General features: G+C 31.1%; 1 protein-coding gene across 1 annotated transcript in view; it reads right to left on the reverse strand.

Annotated features, from left to right (window-relative positions):
- Positions 1 to 395: 395 nt before the first annotated feature.
- LOC145255700 (uncharacterized) overlaps positions 396 to 20270 on the reverse strand; it is a 38066-nt gene continuing 18191 nt past the window's right edge. The window contains exons 2-6 of the mRNA XM_080114286.1: positions 19259 to 19343; positions 16974 to 17000; positions 8206 to 8393; positions 7088 to 7380; positions 396 to 2581 (exon numbers count right to left, since the gene is read on the reverse strand). Coding sequence (XP_079970412.1) covers positions 2191 to 2581; positions 7088 to 7380; positions 8206 to 8393; positions 16974 to 17000; positions 19259 to 19343 — 984 coding nt within the window. The 3' untranslated portion in view covers positions 396 to 2190. The remainder of the gene's footprint in view (positions 2582 to 7087; positions 7381 to 8205; positions 8394 to 16973; positions 17001 to 19258; positions 19344 to 20270) is intronic.

Consider the following 20270-nt stretch of genomic DNA (forward strand, 5'->3'; position numbering starts at 1 on the left):
TTTATGAAGTTTTAAAAATCTGATCATCTTTCATCCAAGATGGCTTTTATTGCACGTGATGATAAAAGACTAGCGTCATGTACTCATCGATTTCAGTGTTAAATAGAATTAAATAGAAAAGAGATTTTTTTTTATACTTAAAAGAAAAAGAAAAGTCAAAGCAGTCTGTAATACTAATTAGAACATGTAGACAAACTAAAACGGGAGTAAGGATACAAAACGAAAAATACTGATGTTTTTTGTTAAAAAAAAAAAAAAAAAATTAAATAATAAAAAAAGTTCATTAAAAGTTTTCATTAAAAACCTAGAAATGAGCAATTGAATATTAAACTGAAAAAGAGTTGAAAATAATTAACTAATGTATGAAATGATTTGCAAAGAAAAAAAATAGCGAATTTATGGTGTTACTCAAATTTATCACATTTTGTATTTACAATTGTTATTTGTTTTTAACAGTCTTTATTCAATACATTTTATTAAAGAATATTTGCAAAGCCTGGAAAAGTCTTCGCGATGCCTTCAAGCAACAAGGCAAGCATTTTAATGTCTTCAGTTTCAAATTAGATAAAACAAAAAAAAAAAAAAAAAAAAAAAAAAAACTTCCTTAACATGCAATTTAATTTTATAATTATAATGGTATGTGGAGGGGAGAGAAATCAAAGATAAATATATAGTTTTTCACAGTTTGATGTTAAGATAATGTATATATAGACAGAAAAGTTGAATGCTTTAGCATACATGATCCTATTTTAAATGAGGAATAATTCTTGTAATTAACAAGCATTATGGATGTTGAAATTTAAATGCTTACATTACATTTTTGTTTTGTTTTGTTCAAGTAAAAGTGACGCTATATTTTAAATGGAAACTGGTACTTGTAGTTAACAGGTGTCTTAGATACTATTATTTATTGACATTTGAAAATTGATGAAATGAAAATATGAATCGTAGCAAAATTATAAATAGTGGGGAATTTTCCATGAAACGTTACATTGTTTTTTTTTTTTGTATCAGTTAAACGTGCTTTTAGCATTTTGACTTAGAAAAGAGCAATTATCTGAAGCAAGAATATCTACATAATAAAATCTTGTATTTCCGGAAAATAAAATAGATCACCGGCTGCATCTGTTTGAATATGAATAATATAAGTTTGCAGACGTTACTATTCAGCCAAGTTATGGAAATCACTGTCATTTTTCATGCTTCAAGCTCGTAGCGAGCAGCCAGTGAAATAATATTGCTAGAAAGTTTCACTAAAGTAGCACCATAAAAAACTTGTTGGATTAGAAAAATAGATTTTACTTTGTTTCGTTAAAAAAAAAAAATAAAATAAAATAAATAAAAATAAAGTGAAATTCATTCAGCCATTTTGTGACAATAAGGCTAATTAATTGATACTTAAAATTCGACAGAACTTTAGAAAGATATTTGGTGGGGATGATTTCACTCCCTTAAAGAGTTCTACATCTTATGAAAAGCTTTGTGAATTATTTTCGTCTAAAAACACTCTACACTAATGAACGAGAACGAGAGAGAGAAATAGACAAGTAAACGGACATTAATTTTCAAAAATTTCACTTTTTATAAAAGAAAGTTTTAAAAATCCAAAAAATAAGGAAGTATGTGAAAGTATTTTTTTTTCTTTAGACATATGCACATAGCAATAAGACTAAATTTGTCCTAAGTAATAAGTTTAGTATATATCCGATCCAATAATGCTCTATACTAAAATACTTAGTAGAGCTGGTATATATTTGTCTTTGTTTGACATTAATAAGTTAAGGTTTCGGTCTGTAAGCTTCTCAGAGTCTAACCATCATTTGGCTCTGAGGAGGTCACAGATTAAAGCCTCAACTTGTAAAAGTCATCCAAACAACGTACAAATATAAATAATGTGCTTTATAATGGAGAACTTAACATGTTGCTAGTTCAAGTACAGAGTTTATGTATCAAATCTTGTGCAGATCAAGTTACGATAGAGAGTGATCTCTACTCATCAATTGGCAGACAAATCAAAAATGTAAAACATTATAGAGCCTCCAGGGAAGATAGAGAATTCAATAAACCTGTCCACACTCTCATATTTGATACGCAAGGGGGGGGGGAACAAAACGATCTTATACTTAAATAAATTTCACTTGCTCAACAAGTTTTGTTTTTTTGTTTTTTTATAAAAAAAGACTTTTTTTTTTATGTTAATTTTGGTTTACATCCCCAACATCCATTTTTTTGACGCACTTTCACCCATCGGAAGGGACATTTTCTGGTTCTGCATTTACGGCGGGGAGGTGGCGGTGTCGTGGTGCTGGTAGTTGTTGCTGTTGTAGTGGTGGTTGAAGGCACAGTCGTGGTGGCGGTGGTTGTGGAATAAGTGGTTGTTGAGAACGTGGTAGTGCTTGTAGACGGAAACGTTGGGAGATTGTTTGTCTCTATCTGATTCTGTGTGACGGATTTGTGAGAGTCAACGATTTCTTTTGGCATTGGTTCTCGCCCATTAGGAATAACTTGATTAGTTCCGGATTTCTCGTGATCATCTGTGGTGTTGGCAGAAGCGAACCTGGAACTCCCCAAGTGTTCACAACTATAAAAAATGAAAAAAAAAATTATACATTAAAAAAGATTTGTTTACATTGTATTCTGGCCAGTTACGGAGATTTTTTAATTCATATCTTAACAATTATAAAACTCTGTGGCCCGTCCGGGCGTCCTTGCTTGAATCTTTGTGCTAAAAATTTAAATTTGTCACCCTCCCAAATTTTAATGTCATGGTGTCTTTTCTAGCAAGCGTTTCAAACTTAGCGACTAAAGTCGGAAAGCTATACGTTTTTGTTTCGATTCTAGCTGATGGCACCAAAGTCATATTTATATATTTAAAATAAAACAAAAAACTTTGAAATCACTGTTATATATTGGGTACAATATAATAATCAATGGAGTATTGGCTCTATAATAATAACTACGAAATCTGCATCATGCATTTAAGCATTTTTGATCATTGCATCACGTCGAGGGCCACTGCTACATATTGGGTACAATGGGCTCTATAATAATTAGGGCTAGGACAACAGCATATTCTTTTCATTGTTTTGACTCAAATGTGTATATGTTGATATCTTATATGCTTTAATATAGAGTGATATGGTTCTCGGTTGATTAACTATATCAGATATATACTCGAGAGTTAAAACAATGAAAAGAATATGCTGTTGTCATAGCCCTAATAATAATAATAATAAACACGAAGTCTGCATACATTAAAATATCATACTTAAGTGTATCTTATGACTGGACAATACTGGACGCTCATCTATTAGTTACGAATACTATTGTCACGACCTACATACACTGTTAATCAGTACCAATGCATTTAGTTATCTAATAGTTACAGCATTTGTTTTGATCAAGTCGTAATTTGGACCTATAATACTAAACTGTTGCAATGTATCAATGAGATCAATTATGTAGTCTTGACATCGTATGTACAAGAGGATGGGCATATATAATAGCTAGTTTTGAATAATCGTTATTTGAGAACAGTTCAAGAATAGTCTGTCAGGGCCAGAAGTTAAATCTGGCAAACGTGGGAAGTAGAAACTGGATGGGAAATTATGTCATCAAAGGAAGGGATTTATAAAAGATATAATTAAATAAATGGAGAAGAGTAATGCTGAATAAATGAATATGGGCACTTAAGAACAAGTAAGGGTCTCCTTTTCTCTCTATTGCTGTTACTCTACAAGATCTCAAATAAAAGGGTGATTTGTTTATACTAAAAGTATAACAGTTGATATCATTTCTTTCACTTGGCTAAAAATAGCTTTTAAGTTTTATTTCAGTTTTCCAGCTATTTGATTCTCAATCACCCATCACCATTAAGTGATCAACTGTGGCCGACACAATCTGGACAAGAAATCTAGTGATGAAGCTTTTAGTCAATAATGATCACACCTCAACATATAACACACACAAGTTTAGACCAATTTCCGAAAGGCTTGATCAGAAATGGGTTACTTTATAGAAATCAATTTCTAGAAGCTGCTCAACCCATGTCAGAACGTAAAACTGATATTAACCAAATATGACGATTAGTTAAAGCATAAAAAAGTACAACCAAAATTAAATTGAAATACCATATATAGAGTTTCGGATATGTTAGCTAGTTTTAAATGGTTATTTTCTATTTGAGTATACATTCGATTAAAGACTTGGTATTAGGTAGTGGCTGGAAGTGAGCTGAATAGATGGGGTGTAAGATGAGTTCTTAAACTACAGTTTTAAGAATTTCAAAATACAGTTGAAATTTATTCAGTTAGAAAGAACTAATTCTTATTTCAGCTTCTACAGCAGTTCAACCCCTTACACTGAGTAATTAGCAAGTCTTGTTTGTGATGACAGATCAAAAATATTAATGTATACCACATTCGATTGAAAATGGTCGCTCACATTGCAGAAAACAGGCTTTATTGCAAATAAAAGATAAATATTTAGACAGTCATAAATAAAACATCCCATAAAGCGGTTTTTGAAAACAAATTTTAGAAGTAAATTTACATAATCGATGGTTATCAGATTTTAGATTAGACAATTTCCATCATGGCAGAACTCATAAGTGAAAAGATTGCATCGACTTCACTCATAGTTTACTTCTTAACCAATGTTCAAATAGATAGCAAAAGCAAATGAATATTGTGTAAAAATATCGACTCTTGATTGGGTAAGAATTTTTATACAAATCGTATTTCAGCCAATCAGAAGCACAGAAATTATATGCGGCTTCAATATAAAAAAAAATAAAATAAAAAATTGTAAAAAAAAATAAATAAATAAAAAAAATAAAAAAAAAATTAAAAAAATAATGAAAAAAATTGGTAAAGAAAAAAGATGTTTTAATAGTTCCATGCTTTAGCACTGGAAGCTAATCAATTCATAAGAAAAATAAATTCAACTTCAAAATCAGTGTTTCTCACTTTAAAACTTTCTTTGGTGACCGTTGAAAGGACAGGGGGCAAACAACTACAAGTCACAGAAGAGAAACATCTCCACCATTCATCTTACAGACTAATTTATTTTTTGTACATGGGACAAAAAATTTATTCAGTGTCTAAAAATCCTTCCACTCAACATCTCACCTCGTTGCCACAACCTCGACACATGAGATCATCAAATCTTAAAAACAAGAGAAAAAACATTTCACCATTTTACTTTTATTTTGGTTATTATTACAAACTGTTACCCTTGCCAATAAAACTGGATATATTTTTTGCTTCGTCATTCATTTGATAATCATATCTTTTTACATGGAGATCCTTGTAACAGCACCTCCCCTCTAACATGACCCCTATTTATGGGATTCAAAATTCAACATTTTGTATGGTGTCCTATCAATTTTAATGAAAAGCATTTAATGACATTCCTTCATTTTATTTTCTTTATTAAAAAATAAGAGAAAAAAATGGAGTGTCAATGTATGGAACATAAATGAACCATGTTGGAAGTAACAAATGAGGCTTGTGGGTTGATGAAAGGGCCTTTAAAACAGAGTGATATGCAAGTCGGATTTTCAGGTATATTATGAAAGGATGACCAAAAGAATGAAGTATTCAGGACAGCTAAACAGATCACAAAGTATAAATATTGGTGCATTCAAAATGGCGATGGAGTGTTATCAGGAAATGAACAGGACAAGGGAGACGTTTGGAAATCTTTATTATGGGAGATTGTTGAATAAAAAAAAAAAAAAAAAAAAAAAAGCATAAAATGAAACGTGGAATACTGAGGCTTAATATTGATGGATCAAATTCTTAAAGTAAAAATAAATAATTGAGAAGCAAATTAGAATTCAGATAAGGATAGATGAAATGCAACTTAGTTTTATGTATGGGAAATGTACGAATGATGCTATATTTAGCCAAGACAAATGCAAGAAAAGTACCTTGGTAAGAAAAAAGATGTTTTAGTTTTCTTCTGTGGATATAAAGAACGCTTTTGACAATGTTAAGATTTCCTATTTCCAATGCCTTACCATGACGGCAAAATTAGACACCAGGGTAGGTTTTTTTTTATGTGGAGAAAAGGAACAAAAATTTAAAATTGTCTCAGTCGTGAAGGATTTCGCATCCACTAACTGAGAACAAAAAATTGAAGTGTAGCATCTGAAGGACAGATACAAAACTTTGGTCTTGATGGCGTTAAGAGTTGTTGTCTGGTGGACTTTACACAAACAAGAGTAAAAAGTTGAAGGTTGTTCAAATAATGTAGAGAAAAGTTGTTAAATTTAACAGCACAGCTTTAATATTAAAGTAGGAGAGGAATACATCAGGGTTCTGTAAAGAGTCTTGCTTTTCATTTGTGTTTTGGAAGCTTTATGCAAGGTGTTTTTTTTTTTCTGTGTAGGTTGTCTAGAAAAGATATAAGATGCTGGTGTGTGTAATATCTTGTAAAGTAATAGAGCATCTACTAGTTAAGTGAAAGACTGGGAAGAGTGCTATGGAATGTAGGTTTGATGGTTAATATTACCAAAACGATGATCAGTGATTATAGTCTTCAAAAGCCCACATGCATAAGGAAGTTCCCCTGCTAAATTTGTGGAGGCATTTGTACACAAGAAAAGAAATGAAATGAAATTACAAGCAGATTAAGAGATGATAAGCAGTTTGTGTGCAAAAAATGTAAGACAATGTAGTACTATTAGATCACAGGGAAGAGTGGGTATTAGTATGATTGAGAGGGTTGTAAGTGGATGATTTAAGTTCAAGAAACTTTAGCCATTACTAAACAGCAGAGAATTCCCACTGCCAGCCAAGGGAAGAGTCTATCAGACATGTGTATGCAGTGTGATCATATATGAAAATAAAGCCTGACCTGTGAGGGTTGAGGCTATGTGTTAAGATGGTAAGGAATAAGATGAGAAGGAATGAGATGAGAATGATATGATGGATGTTAAATCAAATGTGATAAAGTTGAATTTAGGCTGATTTGACTGGGAATTTCTGTAGTATTTAACGATGGTGATGAATTTAGGTTGACTTCATTCCAGTTTTCTGTAGTAGTTTTTAAACTTTTGGGAACAGTAGAATTCATTACACACCTGCAAGAATCGTAACTGAAGTGAAGGCCGTGTCTGCATCTTTTTACTTTTGGGCATCTGCAGCTGCAAGTCGTTGTATCCCAAGTCTTTGGATCAGAACATTTGACATATTTAGTCTTTTTGCAACGGCAAGAACAATCCTCTTCACTATATACATGAACAGAGTCGTCACAGTCTTCAGGTTTCACTCGACATTCCTCCACACAGTCTGTATGACTCTCAATCTCCAACATCTCCATTCCAACATATTCCAATGTAGCAGCACCGGCATAGGGTAGGCGTACTCTCACCACCTAAAAAAATTAAAAACAAAAATTAGATATGGGCATCTGAGCATCAATTTTGAACTGTTGATTGTAGGGAAAAATTAAGGACAGATTTGGAATCAGCAGGTTCCTGCAGCTGTTTTAACAGGTTTTAAAATATAAATACAGTAGAATCTCAGGATACGGTGGCCCTAGGATATATTTTTTTTTTTTACTAATTTTTAATACTGTATTCTGGGGGTTTACTGTATAGTCTAGCGTTGAGACAATCTGAATCGGAAAAAAAAAAAATCAAAACGTTTTGGGATATCAGAATCGATATTGGAAAAATTTGTGCCTATTTTCCAATGTCAAAAGCGATTCCTTAAATTATCTTTTTTTTTTTTTTTTTAAATATTTTTTATTTGATTTTGTTTAAAAAAATTCTTCCCCTGCTGGTAATAATAATAAAATATTGATTTTAAACTACCAGTAAAACTAAAGTTTAAAATATTTAGACTACCAGTAAAACTAAAGTTTAAAATATTTAGACTACCAGTAAAACTAAAGTTTAAAATATTTAGACTACCCGTAAAACTAAAGTTTAAAATATTTAGACTACCAGTAAAACTAAAGTTTATGTAGATAAATTGAATTATTTTCAGAAGTTCCTATAATCGAATATGCAATATTCTGATAAAGGTTAAAATGTTTGGTCAGTCGATTATTGTTCATTTGCTTGGAAGAACACTAGAAAAATATCTTCTTCGGACTACTGTTCTCATCTCGAGTTGTCCGAAGCATGCAAATAATATAAAACATCCATTTTCATCTAAAAAATTCAGAAACGTAAAAAATAAATTTAACACTTACATTAATTTTAGTTGTTGTCTTCCCTCTGTGAGTTGGTACACACACTTGGGATTCGTGTCCTGAGCAACCCCCACATTGCATGACTCGAGTACAAGATGGCCAGAAGAGATGGTTAAGTTCTTTTGGCTGATCTATAATAACAGTTGTCTTGCGTGGCGAACAGTTATCTGGAGCTGCCATTTTGCTTGCTGGAAAAGAAAATTTAATCTACATGTAAAAATCAGTATATTAAAAAAAAAAAAGCATATTCTTTATTTGTATATTTTCTTGCAGTAAATTTTAGCTTGCATAGTTATATACCAAAAACATATTGCAGTGATGTGGCTTAACATAAAATATGTAATGACCTTATGTCAGACTAGACAGGTGTATATGTTTTAGATAAAGTAATAATTTCCTTCTTGTAAATTGAAAAACCAACAGCTGATTTCCGAATGAGTGATTATCATGCCATATATAGAAGGATTGCATAGTATCTTTAGAAGATAATACAGTGATACAACAAAAGATGAGTTCGAGGGACAGACACATATGCACGTTATCGATTTGGGATTTTATTAGGAATGGGTGAAGTGGGGGGTACAGTTATTCCTCTTTTCTTTCCATGAAGAACACATCTGTAATGATCTGTATACATTAGACATTTTTTTGAAATGGAAATGTCAACCAAAGTAAATAAGATACATCAGATGAAAGTTCCAGTGAAAAACCGCAAATGATCTGGAGAGACGGAATCGACAATAGAAAAATATATTGAAGCATTTCCTTGTTACCACTATATAATAACTAGGGCTATGACAACAGAATATTCTTATTGCTTTGACTCTCGAATATATATTCAACACAGTTAGATACAGTTAATCAACGGAGAACCACATCACTATATAAAAGCATATAAGATAACAGATACACACCTGAGAGTCAAAACAATGAAAAGAATATGCTGTTGTCCTCGCCCAAATAATAACATTATTAGTAATGTAGTAAAACGTTTATATATGTAGGGAAGACAAACACAAAAAACAGTGGAGAAAAGATCGAGCAAAAACGACTAGAATAAGACAATATATACACAACATTGTTACTAACGGTTTATATTATTAGACTAGGATAATTTTCAGATGAGCTGGAGAAAAGTTATAGCAGATTTTCACTGTCCATTTTCAAGGACTTTCAAAGGTCTTCTTTAGACAAAGTTTTAAAAACAAAATTTGATATATAAAGAATATAATAAACCAAAAAAAAAAACAACAACAAAAAAACAAACTAATATTGAAAATATTTTAATAGTATTTATTTCGATTTTAAACTTCACTTCAGCTACATCCGTAAAAATATATAGATAACATCGAGTAGTTTTGTGATAAAGGGACGTAACTCTTGTGCTGACAATATCAGAAATAATATAATCCAATTCCAGAAGAATTTATTTCGATTTTAGTTTTAATATTTAAAAATTATTTTAATGGTATTTAAACTACGGTTTTAAAAAGTTAGTTAATAATATTTATTTCTATTTTATTTTTAATATTCCAACAAATTTTTTACTGGACATAAATACGATTTTCAAGCCCCCTTCAAGACATTTCCCACATTTTCAAGGTAATAATAGAAATAAGGCCTTTTCAAGACAAAGCTCAAAATTCGAGGCCTATTTAAGCCTGTTCAAACCATGAAAAGGCTATCAAGGCCTTCCATAAAAAAAAAACAAAAAAAAAAAAAACAGTACGATTTTCATAAATATTTCTAACATATGCATACAATGAATATAGACATAGTAGTAAATGTCAAGAGAGTGGTGTAATTATTGATATTTCTCAAGTAAGTATGCATTTGTTTGTCAAAACGATGAGGACCATCTGTCATCCATCATCCTGGAGAGATAATGGATGACAAAAGCTAAATTTTGAAGCAAATGTTGCTTAATTTCTAACCACTCGTCTCCTGAGTTTGCTTGATTCCAAGTGCAAGAAGTTCAGAAATACTGGAAATAATGCGGATAAGCAGAGAGCACATACAGCGCCTGGTATTTCCAAATGGTCACACATTTTAGTACTGACTAAACTCAACGATGCTCAACTTGGATGATCTAATGGGAATCTGCATCACCGTGATTATGCCATAACATGACAAAAGGTCGTTTTAAAATGTGGGAGACTGTTTCGATATTCAGGGTAATTTCTCAAAACATCTGAATTATTCCACTTAACAGATATCCCCGGAAGAGACGAGGCAATAAATAAAATATAAAATCTATATTTTTTGTTGACATAATTGAGACTGACACATAAGTTAATGGAATCAGAGTTAATATTTTATCGAATCTATTGCAATGACCTGTGTACTTATAACCAAGAAATCCACGTTTGTGTCGTGAAAATCCAAATTGATATTACAACTACTACTACACAATAACAATGGTAAGTGGTTGTTGCAATAATGCAAATTCATTTGCAATCGTCATCAAAAGAGAAAGAACATACTGAAAATCTGAGGAGACTTGTCACTCGGACTCCATCATTTGTTATTATTGTTGAGCAACCACTAGTGATAACCTGTATGTGAACTCCTAGTGAGTAAATAACAAATACGGACTCTCCAAATAAACTGGACATAATTGCATTAACATTTGCATGAATAGGTCTTGGGATACTGGTTGATTCATATGATAAAAATACAATTAATAGTATTTCAGTACTAAATTCATTGGATAGAATAACATAGGCACAATGTGACAAATAGGAGGATTTCCATTATCAAACAATTGATTATGAATTAAAAAATTTTTTTTATTAGTATTAGCGGATGTAAGCTTCATTTAAACTGATATTTTTTTTTTAAACCAAACATTAAAAAAAAGTTTTAAAATATGGCCAAATACAATTTTCTATTTTTTGCATTAAATTTATGGATCAGTTTCATGAATATAAAATTGCAAGCATGTTGTTGATACTCGGTTAATGTTTGCAATTAGTTAATTTTATCTAAAGAGTTACAGATAGTAGAAACAAACGTGCTTTTGTAGGACGTGACTAAGTGTAACTGCCCTTGAGCTTTTATATTGACGGAAAATACATTAAACAAAAAAATAAGCCTTAGAAATAGCTAGTAGTTATTAGACCTTTATATACCACTCACATATTCTAGCAGTTGAACTCTTCCCCCATACCTTAAACTGAAGGAAAAAAAAAAAAAACATCTTGATAGTTTTTGTAGTTTACTGAAGTATTCAAGCTATTTACTGAAAATACTAATTGCAACATTCTTTAAATAAGTGTGTGACAGAAGTCTTTTTTTTCTGATACTGTCTGTGTTTTCTTGCTGCCTTCATTTATTTATTCTCACTATATTCAATCTCCCACCCATTTCTCCCCCCCCCCCAAGTCAGAAATTAAAACGCTGATCTTTAATTTTTGCTAGTTATTTCTAAGTTAACGTTCTCTCAAACTACAAAGCTCAAAAGCAAATTTCATTTAAATCAAAAAATTAGCTCAGGAAAAAAAGAAAAAGAATGTTCGAGTATGATCAGTATTCTTATTTAAATTATATTAAATGTAAAACACGTTTACTCCCTCCCCCAGTACTCAAATTACATAAAGGACAATTGCGTGTGCATGCATGTTCAGCTAAAAGTAAAAACTAACAACAAAACCCCACAAAATTAGCATTACTGTGGATGAATATCTAAAATTTAGAAAAAATTATTTTCATTTCTCAAGGCTCAACTGTATTGAGTTTCAGAGGTGTAGGTCAGTGTTATTTGGAAAGAAAATGCCCATTCATTAAAATTAAAAGAATCTATTATATAAAGAAGAGTTTTCAGTGTATACATGTGTGCATATGTCCAGCTAGAAAGGAATGGGGTGAGTGGAGGAGAAGGAAAAGAAAACGGGGGGGTGGAGGTCGGAAAGAGATAGAAATTTTAATTAAAATGTTACATTTTTTCCCCCCCGCAAGCAACGCCTGATAGTCCTACTAGTTATTTAATAAAACCGAAAGACTTATATTCTAAAAGTATTCCATGGAATTGCAACTCAACTAAATTTAACACTAAACAGTTTTGAAATGTCGGAAGAATCATAGACATGTAAAAACGTTAATACTGCTATTCATAAACAAAATCACTCAGTCTCTAAAACCCATGGGACATATAGAAGATTTAGCACGAAGAAACCATTTGACACCAGGTACGTCACAAGTGACAAACATTATATTGGCAGTCTTTGGCTGGAGTTTTGGTATCTGCGTCTAAAACTGAAGCTGTATGCTTACGATCTTAATATTCTATTCAGTTTACAATATTACAATTCTGGGTGGGTGGGTGGGTATTTGGTTAGAATACTATATCTGTCCTGTTATGCGACTATCCTATTAACACCTTTGAGGAAGATGCAGTGTCATGTCTGATTTATTAGATATCCTAGGAAAAATATGCAACTAAAGGGAGTATAATAAAGTTGTATTCCTGTCTACTTATATTTTCAGAATTTCACAATATATGCAAAAAGGTACTTTTTCACAAATTAATCTTCATACTGAAAACTGATTTTTGTATATTTTATTTCAGCATAATTTACATTATATATACATACATATATACATATATACACACTATTTATTCAAAAGGAAATGTACATTAAAGTTACCTCATTCACATATTGCATTAAAAAATCTATTTTAATAATTAGTTCTATGTTATTAATGGTTAATAGTAATAGAATTGTTTTGTGGTGTTTAGAAATATTATTTAAAGTTTATTTCATTTAATTTAATATCATTTTTAATTATTAACCAGCTCCAGTTGTGTTTAAAAATGGAAGTAAACTTGCTTTATTTTAGTTGTGAGTTATTTCCCTTTTCAGCTATGAGGGTTATTTCCTCATTGGATTTTCATAGATCAAGTTGGGTGTGTTTTATGCCAACACGTGGTCCGTTTTCAGGAAAATTGTAACATGATTAAGAGCTAGGATATTTGGTGCATCTTAAATACTATGTGACTAAACCCGGTTTTAGTCACATAGTATTTAAGATGCACCAAATATCCTAGCTCTTAATCATGTATTTTGAAATGTTTGAACTGTGTGTAGGCAACACGAGAATAATGTCAAGAGTGTGAGTTCATATAGAAACGTTGTTTTAATTTGAATAAAATAAAATGGCAAGGAAGAAAAGAAAAAAAGAAACAAGACAACACACTGAAGATGGAGTATATCTGATATATATTTGATAAATTTAAAACAAGTAAAATATTTGTGTATTTTCCTAATATTACATTGTGATTTAGCTTTCAAATGCACTTGATGTGTATTTTATTTTTATTCAAATTAAAACAACGTTTCTATATGAACTCACACCCTTGACGTCTGAAACTACTTTTCTTTGTAATTGAACGATACATCATTTAGTTGATATTCTGTAATTCTGTTATTTAAAAGCAAAAGCAGAAATTAACTTTATTTGGCATGTGTAAAATACATGTCCTGGTTCTTTAGTTTAGTAAAATTTATTTATAAAGAAATTCTTTGTGTAATTATGCAAGAAACTGGTTATAATTTTGGGGAAGAAAAGCTAACAGATTAAAATAATAAAAAAACAAAATAGCTCTGATGAAATATTATTTGGATTGCTTGAACGTCTGTTCTTATGCTATTATGTAAACTCTGGCCTTCAAATGTGTCATATCAAATTCAGGAATCTGTATGGAATTTCTAAATGAACTGAATTTAACATTATAACTAAAAAAAAAATTAACATTTACTGAATTTAACATAACTAAAGTAGATTATTAATTAGCTTGGTTTTAAATGAATTTAATGAAAAATACAAGAAAATTAATACTTGTAACTTATTTCTCCAAATGAGTATAAAAACAAACAAAAAAAACAGAACAATATTTTAATTCTCTGAATCAACCATGTTTTTTCTGTTGTAAATATACATTGAGAACGGAATAAGATAAGTCAACAGTGGAAACGAGATATTTCCTGATAAATATTTCACAATTACTTCCACAGAATGTGCTCCAATGAACCTACTGCATCTGTACACTTTCAATGGAAATACTCCCAGCTGGAACCAAAGTCCCACCTCTTCACTGCGGAAGACCCTAGATATCGAATGATTTTATATTTTGATAGTTTCTTTCCTTGGACAACTTGCCTTTAGAATTCACTTCCTGCTCCCTGTGTGTATCAAAAAAAAAAAAAAAATAAAATAAAGAAACTAACTCCCGACCCAGGTTGCCTCTATAAATCTGACCTCAATCACAGTAGTTCTTCATGCATCAATGCCTTGTTTCATGTGAATAAAAGTGACATTTTTTTTTTTAAAAACAAGGCTGATAGCCATTAGTCGCAGTCTCTCGTGTAATGAATGAATGCGTGAATGTAGGATTGACATGAAATTCTTAAAGATAAACTAAAATGACCGAAAAATGGTCTGAAATTACTTAAATAAAAAGTAAATGACTTAGAATGACTTTAATGAACTTAAGGATGAATTGAATGACCTTAAGAATGAATTGAATGCTTAAAAAATAACTGGAATCATTCAAAAACAACTTGAATGATCTGGAGAATGACTTGAATGGCTTTGAGACTGACTGGTTGTAAAGTGGGTGATCATTTTACATTAAATCAATACAGAAAAGTTATCTCCCACTTTATATCACAATAAGTACAGCATGTAGCAAGAACATATACTATACTTTGATCTTGGCTTTGAGACTGACTGGTTGTAAAGTGGGTGATCATTTTACATTAAATCAATACAGAAAAGTTATCTCCCACTTTATATCACAATAAGTACAGCATGTAGCAAGAACATATACTATACTTTGATCTTGGCCTTTTGGCCAAAAAAAGCTTAAAAAGCTAAGAACAGCATGTATTAACAACAGACTTTTGATCTTAACTAAAAAAGCCAAGCACAAAAGTGTTACGGACAGACCGACCGACAGACAGATGGAGTGACTTAGAGTCGCTTGCACGTGACTAATAAAATCAATTGAAATAGAGTTAAAAAATTAAAGAGAGTGATGGAGTTTAACTTAATTTTTAAACACAACTGGAGCTGGTTAATAATTAAAAATGATATTTAACAATTCAAGTGCTAATTAGAAATAAAGAGACTGATTAGAAGTAAATTAATTTTTCTATCTAAGACATTAAACAATATTAGAGTGGTTTAATCAACAGTGAGAGAGGTCAAGAGAAATGAGCGACTTGTTCAACCAATTACAAATTATGGCTATGGATCGAAACAATTTTTTGCAAACATAATCCCTAAACTAGCATGTATTTTGTGTTATTAAAGTATATAGGAAAAAAACATTGATTAACTCACATTTAGTATAATAACATTAAGAGTGCCAAAAAAGCTGCTAGATATAAGTTTAAGATGTGAATTATTTTGTAAAGCAAAGGGAAACAAGATATATACGATTGTCCTTCTATACTTCTAGTTTTGTCACAGAAAACAGGACATTTTTGTTAATTCTTATCTCGGTCTCAGAGAGAAGTTTTCAGAGTACATTTTTGACTCAAGAACGCATACCAGTTGAATATTAAAGTTGTGTTCTAATCGTTAGAATCCACACCTTCTCTTATACAAACTAATGGTATTTGAAAGAATGATAAGCGAAACGTTTTGGCACCAGCTTGGTTACGCAATCAAGACAAGTATGTAATTTTAACAACTTATATCACTAGTTTTGTCATTTTTAAGCGGTCTCCTTTTGTCCCTATTAAAAGATAGGTGTCTAATTTATAACGTTTAGTTCCTAGCCAAAGGAAGATATGGAACCATATCTTTCTTTAATAGTATTAAGTATAAAGGACTTGATAGCCTGAATGTAATGTGCTGAGATCAAAATCTGCGATAATAGTTACGCCAGCGTTCTTGTACTTGTGTTGGAATGAATATGTCAAAGAAAACCACAGCAAGACTCTTCCGGCACCGAAAGACTTTCCAGCAGGTTCTGAACTCCCTTGGAAAGCATGGATAACACTCGACAAGGCCCGAGCGAAGGTTGCCAGAACACAAAACCTACACAAGTGGGGTTATATACAGAATGCTTGGTTTCCCTGCGGTGCTGACGTGCAAGCTATCGCACACATTCACAAAGACTGTCCACTAAGTGAGTAATTTGGACTGGAGGGATGCCTTGGACACTGCCAGATGATGGATCTAGAGATGGAGTGAAACGCGATGTAGATGACGCCCAATAGCATATCCAATCATTTTGGTCGGTTATGGAATAAGGTTTTTATAATTCAGATTTGAGAGCAGGTTTACATTGGTGATCTTTTAAACTAATGCATTTCAGATGAAAACATTACATAAATTAGTATAAATTTAAAAAATTACAAAAATATGATCCAGAAAAAGATATACTAGATGTATCTTTAACAAAAAAATTCACAATTACGTTTGGTTTAAAAATGGTGGACCCGTAACTCAAGGGTTATCTCCCTTTGTAATACCAAATTGGTCGCACAACTCTTCTGCATTAAAACTCGATAAAACTCGATAAATACTATTTTTATTGTAATTATTTTTCTACGCGATCATTTTTTCTAATTTTAGGAATTTATACTACTTTCGACATGGGACATAAGTATGTTATGTTTTCCCCTGAAATGCGTTGGTTTAAAGGATAAAAGAAGCACAGAGTTTATTGTATCTGGAAGAGATTACATCACAATGTTTCATGTGATATCTTATTCTGTCGTTTATTATGTAAAGAAATAGAAGGAAATTATACTCACGATCACTTGCAAAGGCACTGTCATTTTCTGGAAATAAAAAGTAAAGATAATTCATATTAATGAATTATACATTGTAACAATTTCTGTAAAAACATTTTTTTATTGAAGATTATTTTATGATTTTCCCATATTAGTTATAAGGATTTGAATATCTGATATTTTTGATCAATCAATTTAAATTAAGCCATCATTTGTTTAATTTTAACTTTAGATATTTTGCTTTATTCTACATAAGACTAAGTATTTAAGATTCAAACATTTTAGATTAGAATATTAAATTTTTCAAGTTCTATCACAACTTCAGTCTGAATTTTAATTCAATTTTTAAAGGAACAAAATAATGCTTACGTGTGTATATTCAAATATTTAACTTTCTAAAATTTGATTTTACAAGAAAAATTGGTTAAAATTTCTGCTGAAAGTCCTTAAAATATGATTGTTATCAGATGGTTTTTGAATACTTTCTTTGTATATGCTTAAAAATAAAAAGAAACTGCAGTATCAGTTGATTGGCAATAAAATTTTCCTCAAACCATACAACTGTTCATTTTTTCAATAATTTGGAAAGGTTACTTAGCTTGAAAAATGGGTGTCTCATGAACTGTCTGAAAGGCCGTTTTTAAACAGTGAAATAAGATCTGCAATTATGATTTGAATAAAGCTTTATCGCCTATTTTTCAACTGATCTTGCAGGGTGTTCTGCAAGTAATGCCACAAGTATTTGATTCAAATTCAACTGACGTCCTGATCGGTCTTCACTTTCAAGAGAAAATTTCAATTTTTTAGTTTTGTAAATTTTCATTTCGGTATTTTTTTCTATAAACTGAGTCGACATTTTCAGATGCTTTAATTGCAGAGTAACCCTTTTTCTAAATAAGCACTATGCTTTAAATGCTTCTTGTATGCTATCACGTTTCCTGCAAGATTTCATAAAGTTATGTGCTCTAATATTTAGACGTAAAGTTGGGTAATGTGGGCTATATTTATATTTAGTTTATACCTAAAGGACATAAAGGTGCAAACCCTTCTTGAAAATTAAGATATCTGATTTTTGTAAAATTTAACAGATATTAAGAATCAAATAAATATTTGCAAAATTTTAGTTTCTTTAAAGTATTTCAAAGTGGGTTTTCTCTGGGAGAAAATTATGGACACACTTCTATTTAAACATTCAAATATTTCAGATTTGCATTAGATTTGATCCATAGTCATTCATTAATTAAGCAAGATTCTGAACTTCACTTATTAAGACCCAAGATTAATTATAGACATTTTCTAAAATCATGTAATAAAATTTGATAAAACGTTGAAGGATTCTAGATATAAGATTTAATAGCATTATATTTTGATTTTCGTAAGGAGAGAAATGGTGCAAAACTTATATTCAGGGAATTAATTTTATACGTTCTCAAACCGATATGTTTTTTTTAGTGATATATAAATATTTAGTTCCGAAGAGAATTTTAGAATTTAATTAGATTTTTAAAATTTAAATCCATGCAAAACTTATGGAATGGTCTAATTAATCCCTCCCCCCCCCAAAATAAGTGTCTAAAATATGTATTATTATAATAGAAAAATGCTAGCATGAAAAGTAATATGGTTAAGCTTAAACATGGAAAAGTAAAGGACTAGTTGTTAAAACTGGAAAATATCTGCCTTTCATGCTTTCATTCTGTTACTTCTTTCTGTGACAGCAGTGAATTAGTAGCAACAGTAGTCACTGAAGCGACGTGGTTGCTTTGGAAACCAGCCATAAAAAGCGTCGCTCACCTCTACATATTTTTATGATTTTGAACACCAGAAAATTCATAACTTTTGTTTCACTGAACGAAAATTGAAAACATTTTTTTCCCAATATAGCTGAAAAGGTGATCTATAAACTGTAATAATTGTTTGAAAATTGGTGGAAAAATGAGTGAGCGGTGACGCTTTAAAGCAGTTCTAAATGACTAAAACTGCCATTTAACCATGTATTCAAACACGGTAATGTTTGAATGATACTCCATGAAAAGTATTTTACCAATTCTTTCCGATATAAATGATTGTGTTTAGTACTGATTTCATAGGACATGGCTAAGAGTTTTGGTTATGTAATGTTTTACGTGAGTAAATTTAGATAGTAAGTGAAATTTAACTATAATAAATTTTATTAATTTAAATTAAGTTTGTAATAAATAAAAAATCAAGCATGTTCTTTTTTTTTTTTTAATACACGTTTTTAGACATCTTAATAGCTTACAGTAGCAATAGTAAGACGGGGGGGGGGGGGAGGTAAAACTTACTTGTTCCAGTTATGAAACGCATGGCTTCTTTGTAGGTTTTCTTGCTGAAAAGTTCTTTTGCTAATTCTCTGTTGATATCGGAATTCTGCAAAGAAACATGTATAAGGAAACAAAAATTAAAAAATGTTGCAAGTCGAATATATTAATTTCAATTTAATATTCATATACCTATTCTAAAATGACAAGAGTAATGTTTTTACTGCTATGTCGCTCCAAACAAGACACAGTGGCACTTGGACGTAAGGGCAGACTCTATAGGGATACTATGTAAGGAATTGAGCAGCAAGATGTCTGTTCACATTACACTTAAACTTCTGCGTGTCAGTACAGTCAGGGAAGTAGGAGCCTGGGTGGCAATCCTAAGGTCTAACAGTTCGGGTGGGTGGGGGGAGGGAACTATTAGAGTAAAAATAGTTTTGGTATCTAGGGATCCCTATAGTGTAAAGGTGGGATTTTGCTGCTTGTTGGGTTAATCAGTGGAGGGGGTATTTATGTCGAGGGGTACAAGTGCCTTGAGTTCAGAGCAAATTGCATTAAAATACTTGTAAAACAAATACTAAAAATCTAAAGAAGCTATATAAACATTCATTTATGAAAATAAGAGAATTCGAAGTAGGAGCAGACATACTGCGAGTTAAAAAATTTTGTCATTAATTTCTTTAACTAATTACCCTTAATATAATATTTAACAGTCTGCTTCAATTCTGCAGTAACTGAAATATATATTAAATAAACGTTCATATGTAAAAATGTTTAAAAATAACATTTATTCATATCTATATATCTATAAAAGTGAACGTGTGTGTGTGTGTACATTTCCCTACGCAATAACTATCAATTTTAAGTCTACAGACTCGAAATTTGATATACAGGATACTGAGATTTGGGAAAATCGTTGTGATCGGTTTTCGGCCAGAAATGTGTCTGTTAAGGGGTCAAAGTTTAACGATTTGAACTTTGAGAACTCTACCAAACTCCTCCAAAAATTTTGGGTCTAAACACTTGAAAGTTT

Source organism: Euprymna scolopes, chromosome 3 (genome assembly GCF_053919585.1).
Source record: "Euprymna scolopes isolate OS-2025 chromosome 3, ASM5391958v1, whole genome shotgun sequence".
Taxonomy (NCBI): Eukaryota; Metazoa; Mollusca; class Cephalopoda; order Sepiida; family Sepiolidae; genus Euprymna; species Euprymna scolopes.